Genomic DNA, 6,454 nt, shown 5'->3' with positions numbered 1-6,454 from the left:
AGAACGGTGCAGGTCCAATTCACGTGTTTACAAAATATTTTTTGAAAATATTAATATTTATAAAAGTTATGACATTTTTATTAAAAATTGATGAAACCTCAAAACCTAAAATTTTATATTTTAATAGACCCGCATTGGCCTAACTAACATTCAAGATAAAACATTTCGCAAAAATTTTTAGTAAAACAAAAGTTACAGCAAATTTTTATTTTGGGTTTAATTAGGTCACGTGATATTTTTGGCCAATCATATTGCATAGAAATTTTTTTTTTTTTAAATAAAAAAATTTAAATCGAAAAATATTTGTTTTGGTAGAACGGTGCAGGTCCAATTACTGTGTTTACAAAATATTTTTTTTAAATATTAATATTTATAAAAGTTATGACATTTTTATTAAAAATTGATGAAATCTCAAAACCTAAAATTTTATATTTTATTAGACCCGCATTGGCCTAACTAACATTCAAGATAAAACATTTCGCAAAAATTTTTAGTAAAACAAAAGTTACTACAAATTTTTATTTTGGGTTTAATTAGGTCACGTGATATTTTTGGCCAATGATATTGCATAGAATTTTTTTTTTGTTTAAATAAAAAAATTTAAATCGAAAATTATTTGTTTTGGTAGAACGGTGCAGGTCCAATTCACGTGTTTACAAATTTATTTTTGAAAATATTAATATTTATAAAAGTTATGACATTTTTATTAAAAATTGATGAAATCTCAAAACCTAAAATTTTATATTTTATTAGACGCGCATTGGCCTAACTAACATTCAAGATAAAACAATTCGCAAAAATCTTAACTAAATCAAAAATTACAACGCTTTTTTGACTTCGGCGTCGTAGGCGCCCTTTAATCTATCTATATGCTATGGGCAATATTTTTTTTGCATGACTTATTATAAAGACCACTAGTGCCTTTTTTGCAAAATACGACAAAATAATTTTTTCTGATTTCAGGCAAATGAACAGCGCATTGATTAAACAACTGAGTGCCTGTTAAGTTATCAATATAGAAAAATTAACACACTTAAATTCATCTTAATACAAAGTCAATATAACACCAAAAATTATTTTTTTTGCGTTTTTAATATATTTAATAAAACAGTGTGATAACTACAAAAACATTACAATTATAAATTAAGGCTCTAATACAGTGGTGATAGAAAATACGTAAAAATTATCTAATTTGATAAATAAAAAAAATTAATTTTCTGTTAAAACATATGAAATAAAGCTGTATTTGCTATGACAAAAAAAAATAGTACGTTTGTGTGTTAAGGCTACAAAATGGAAATTGTTACAGTTGAATTTACAGTGATTCTATAATGAAAAAAACATATACATGTACTTGTAAGTGCTGATATAGTGTACAAAGAAAATTTTAAACACACACACTAATTACTGACGAATTTTAATAAAGTAATTGCACTACAGTGTTCTGAAGACATTTTTTTTTTAACTTGACCTTGTAATTATTGTTTTTTTCTCAATCTGAAAGAATTACAAACATAATTTAAACAAATTTTATTAAAATATCTTAATTTTTTTTAAAAAAAATTATTTTTCAAATTTTTATTTTTTACCTTTTTTGAACGTCTGATAATTTGATCTGGACGTTGGTCAAACGATTGCGAACATTCACCTCGTTACGTGGCCCATCACGTGATGCCAAGGTCGAATGTAATTGATCAGCCTCACGTGACAAGTTCATGAACTCGTTGTTTAGAGAGTCGGGGTCAAATTTAGACTGAGATTCAAGATTTGGCCGCCTGAAAACAAAATTTAAAATTACAAATTTTAATAAAAAACGTTAAGCTTAAAATCAGTATTTTTTATTTTTATAAAGTTGGCATATTATAAAATAAACTATTCAAACCAGTAATATTTTAATTAAGGTAATAAGGTCAAAACTGATATATAAATATAATAATATAACCCTTTGGTATAGCAAATATAGCATAAATATATGTTACATTTGTGGTTCAGTAGAACCTAATGTAGGTGTCAACGTGCTTTTAGCGTGTTTAGAAAACTTGTAACGTGGGAGCGTTGATTGACTTGATTATGCTTACGCACTAATTAACGGCGCGCAACTATTTCTCTCTGCGATAGCGCGGTAGCTTTATGTTACATTAGTCTTACTTTGAACGTTTAAGTATACTCTGTTTTATATTGTAAGTAACCTGTTTTTAATAAAAAGTGAGCCAAGCAAACGTGAAACGTTTTGTAACATATATATATACATATATGTGTGTTCAACTCATAAACCCTTTAAATCCTAAATTTACATATATAAATATTTAAAATTATTACAAGTTTATTTATATATATATTGTCCTCTAAGCTTGATTAAATATAGATTGTAAGTTTAACACTTACTTGTTGGATTGAGAAGTTGGTGGAAGACTTGGAAGCAAAGTTGAAAGTTTTTCGTCGATTTTATCCAAAGTCCCATCACCCTTAGCCTAAAAATATTTAAAAAAAATATATTTAAAATTATCAAATTCCTGAAAAACATCGCAAAAAACGCTATGTTACCAAATTTATTTTTCCAACAAAACTATATGCTTAAAATTGTCGTACACCTAAAAACATGCATTTTTTATTGGCCCCCCATTTTCCTAACCCCTTTGGAAAAACACCCTTTAATTAACCCTTAAAAATTTGCCCAAATTTCGGTAAAAAGTCTATTCTAAAAAATGGTTTTCAGAATTATGGGCGGATACCAAAAATCACAATAAAATATATAAATCGCACTATAGTTATAGAACATACCAAACCAGCATATACAGGAGCTTAATAGGTAAGGACAAGCTATATTATTTTTTATTTATTTAAAAATAAAAAAAAAATTTAAAAAAATCTAAAAAATTTACGTTTTTCACTTTTCCTTCAATTCCACCCAATTCGTCCCTCACAGTTCCGCTAATTGCAACCTGCGCATACTTTCCCAACCTCTCCTCTACCGCCCTCTGGTGGAATGACTTTGATGGCGTCACGTCGCCGGGCGTGATGACGTCACGGTCTGGTAGCTTCACGTCCAGCAGATCTTGCGTAAGATCATGATTAGGCATTTTTCCTAAAAAAATGTTTTTTTAAATTTTTATATTTATTTTAAAATTTTTATATCAATAATATATTAACCTTCTTTAAATGTCTCTGGATTGTCCCTGTATCTAGCAAAGAACAGGTCGTCACTAAGTACAGCAAGACATTGGTAAAATTCTTGAACGAAATTCAAGTCCATATCGCTGGAGAGATCTCCACATGCAATGTGCGCCACCGTGTGGACAATCAGAAGCGAAAGACGACCGACAGAGTCTTGTAGAAGGCGGTCCCGTTTGATGTAAAGAATACCATTGCCCTCATCAAAACTAAGAAAAAAATTAAAATTAAATTATTTATTACTTACGTAATTGTCAATTTTATGTTAATAAAATTTGGTGAGGTAGTGGTTAACTTTGGCGGTAATACTTAAGGTCCTGGGTTCATTCCCCACTGTGCTTTTGCTGCAGCGCCCTTAAGTGAGGCACTATAAACGCTATGAACTCCTTCTAAGCCAACAATTAGTCCCCCCAGATTAATTACCGGGCAATTAAAATGAATAATCCAAAACTGTTAAGGGCAACTTGAGACTAGGTTAAGGTAATTTAAAAACGTCAGTCTAGCCTTATCTATAAACAAAGCAATATCATAAACAATTTTTTTTAAATTTAGACAATTAAGTTAAATTCTTACCAGAACGACCCTCTGAAAGCATTCCCGCCTAATTCCGACCTCATTGGTATTTTTTCGGCTACTAGCAGGTTAAGAGGGGGATGGTGTGATCTCCGTGACCTCAACAATGTAAGGATAAAAGTTCCAAACTTAAAAGCGACAAGTTCTCGAACGTTTAACTCAGATAACGGGGTCGGTACTAGTTCAGTTTCAGAACTGTTAATGTCTGCAAAAAAAATTAAAATATTTAGAAACTTGACCTTACTACATGAGGAACACTTAACCTTACTACATGAGGTCCTGGGTTTGATCCCCACTGCTTTCATGCTGTAGCGCCCTTAAATAAGGTGCTATAAATGGTATAAACTTCTGCTAAGCCAACACTTAATCAGCAGTTTAAATATCGAGTAATTATAATCTATAAAGGTAACTCGAGACTGGGTAGGAGTAACAAAAAGTAATCTATGTTTAGGTCGTGAAGTCTACCTTCCCACATTGAGGATAAATAAAAACAAACAAAGTGTTTTTTTCATTTTTAAACTATTTCTTTATCAGCCGTTATCAAAACCACATTTTAACTTACCAGGTCCAACAAACGGAGAGGGTGTTGTACCAGATATTCCCTCCCTGCTCTTCTCCTCGCATAACACCTCCCTGATTTCTTGCAGGGTTTGGTAAAGCGGTGAAGTAGACAGCATGTTATGCATATCATTCTCACTAAAAAAGAAAAAATATTAATTAAAAAAAGTTTTTTTTTAAAGTTATTTTGTGGGTTTAAGTAATATTTCTTATTCTCACCTAATCTGAGGTGCTTGTGCGTAAGGAACCAGTGTTGTAGTTGGTGGCATTGCACCAATAGGTGTGAAAGTTTGGGCTTGAGGCTGGGCTAAAACTTGTGCTAAAAGTTAAAATAAAATATTTAAATTTTTTTTATGTCAATTTTTTAAAAAGTAAAATCAAATCAATTTTTTTTTTAGATATTTACCAAATTGGGAAAGTTTTTCCTCTTCTTTTTGTGGAGAAATTGCCTCCGCAGCATCCCGGATGACTCTAGCTTCTTCCTCCTTCTTCTCCATGATCTTGGTGGTCTCTTGCATAGCAGAAATCTAAATCATAAAAAAATATTAAAATAAAAAAGTTAGTGACCAGTCAATTTACTTTTGTGAACTCAACACAAAATCAACTTCACTTTGAATAACTTAACTTAAAATCAACTCAACTCTAAAACAACTCAACTCTAAAACAACTCAACTCTAAAACAACTCAACTCAAAATCAACTCGAAGACAACTCATCTTAAAATCAACTTAACTTTAGATAACCCAACTTAAAGACAATTGAACTTAAAATCAACTTAATCCTAGATACATAAACTCGAAGACAACTCAACTCAAAATTAACTTAACTCCGGTTAACAACTTCTTGTAATGACAAATTACCATAAAAAAACTTAATTATAGACAACTTTCCTTGATTACAAATCAACTATTGACAGCTCATTTTTTAGTTTTAGTTTTATTTTTTTATTAGTTTTTGTACCTGTTTTTCTTGTACTTTTTGTAGTTCTTGTTTCTGTTTGCTTTCAAATTCCTTCTCAGTCTTTTTCTTTTCTTTTTCAAGTTCCGTTTTCTTCGCCTAAATTTATTTTAATATTTAAAACATCCAAAATTTATCAAATTAATTTCAAAAAACAAATTTTGAATTTTTTAACTATCTTATTCAGATAAAATATTAGTTAAATGTGTAAACATCTATATATAAATAAATAATGTAAGTAATTTACGTCTATTTTTTCCTTTCTTCGTTTTTTAAGTCGATCTTCCAGTTGTGATTGAACCCTTAACCTTTCCCTGTTCATTCTGTTTGTAAGATTTTCTACATCCTTCTCATGCTAAAATTAATAAATGAAAATACATTTTAAACATTGAAATCTCTTTAAAATAAGTGAAGCTTAAACCACAAATAAATTAAAGCATAAAATTTTTTTTAAATAGATTTTTTTAACCTAATGAAACTTGAAAATAATAAAAAAATGTTTTTAAAAACCTGATCCAAAATTTTCTTCTGCTCCTCCTCACTTGCTCCGGCTGCTGCAGCTCTCTCAATCTCTTCCTTCATCTTTGCTCGTTTCTCCTAAAAAACAAAAATTTATTAAAATTTCTCCAAAAAATTTTTTTTTTAAATTATTTTTTGAAGAAAAACAGGGTTTCCCCCACCTTTAACATTTTCTCTTTCCTAAGATTCAGAGTTGCCAGATTTTTCTCGGCTCTCAATTTATCTTTTTCCGTCTCGTCCTCTAACAATTGCTCAAATTCATCCATGGCATCTTTTAATCTCTGCTCTTCCTCTGCTTCCAACTCCAAGCGATCCTTTGCAAACTTCTTCTTAACTTCTTCTTGCTCCTAAAAAATTTTTCAAAAATTTTTTTTAAATTAATTCATAAAAAAAAATTAATATTGAAATTAGATAACAAAAAAATCAAAGAAACTACTTATGAAATTATAAAACTTTTAACCAGCTTCTACTAAATGGGGTCTTGGGTTTGATCCCTGTTGCTTTTGAAGCTGTAGCGCCCATAAGTAAGGGGCTATAAACGATATAAGCCAACACTTGTTCAACAGCTTATAATTACCAAGCACTTATATTCAATAATATCCTAAACTGCCAAAGGTACATTGAGACTGGGCAAGGGTAACTAATGTTACTCTAAGTTTAGGTCGTAAACTTACATA

General features: G+C 30.0%; 1 protein-coding gene across 2 annotated transcripts in view; it reads right to left on the bottom strand.

Annotated features, from left to right (window-relative positions):
• Positions 1–1,073: 1,073 nt before the first annotated feature.
• LOC145753014 (uncharacterized) overlaps positions 1,074–6,454 on the bottom strand; it is an 83,812-nt gene continuing 78,431 nt past the window's right edge. For both annotated transcript variants that reach the window (XM_082569393.1, XM_082569394.1), the window contains 13 exons: positions 5,939–6,124; positions 5,769–5,855; positions 5,506–5,613; positions 5,262–5,357; positions 4,709–4,829; positions 4,522–4,621; positions 4,307–4,440; positions 3,745–3,949; positions 3,151–3,380; positions 2,883–3,085; positions 2,386–2,471; positions 1,590–1,775; positions 1,074–1,497 (listed from right to left, as the gene is read on the bottom strand). In XM_082569393.1, coding sequence (XP_082425519.1) covers positions 1,479–1,497; positions 1,590–1,775; positions 2,386–2,471; positions 2,883–3,085; positions 3,151–3,380; positions 3,745–3,949; positions 4,307–4,440; positions 4,522–4,621; positions 4,709–4,829; positions 5,262–5,357; positions 5,506–5,613; positions 5,769–5,855; positions 5,939–6,124 — 1,761 coding nt within the window. In that variant the 3' untranslated portion in view covers positions 1,074–1,478. The remainder of the gene's footprint in view (positions 1,498–1,589; positions 1,776–2,385; positions 2,472–2,882; positions 3,086–3,150; positions 3,381–3,744; positions 3,950–4,306; positions 4,441–4,521; positions 4,622–4,708; positions 4,830–5,261; positions 5,358–5,505; positions 5,614–5,768; positions 5,856–5,938; positions 6,125–6,454) is intronic.

The sequence above is a fragment of the Corella eumyota genome, chromosome 5, assembly GCF_963082875.1.
Source record: "Corella eumyota chromosome 5, kaCorEumy4.1, whole genome shotgun sequence".
Classification (NCBI taxonomy): Eukaryota; Metazoa; Chordata; class Ascidiacea; order Phlebobranchia; family Corellidae; genus Corella; species Corella eumyota.
The sequence above is the reverse complement of the archived record's forward strand: the minus strand, read 5'-3'. Positions and strand labels throughout refer to the sequence as shown.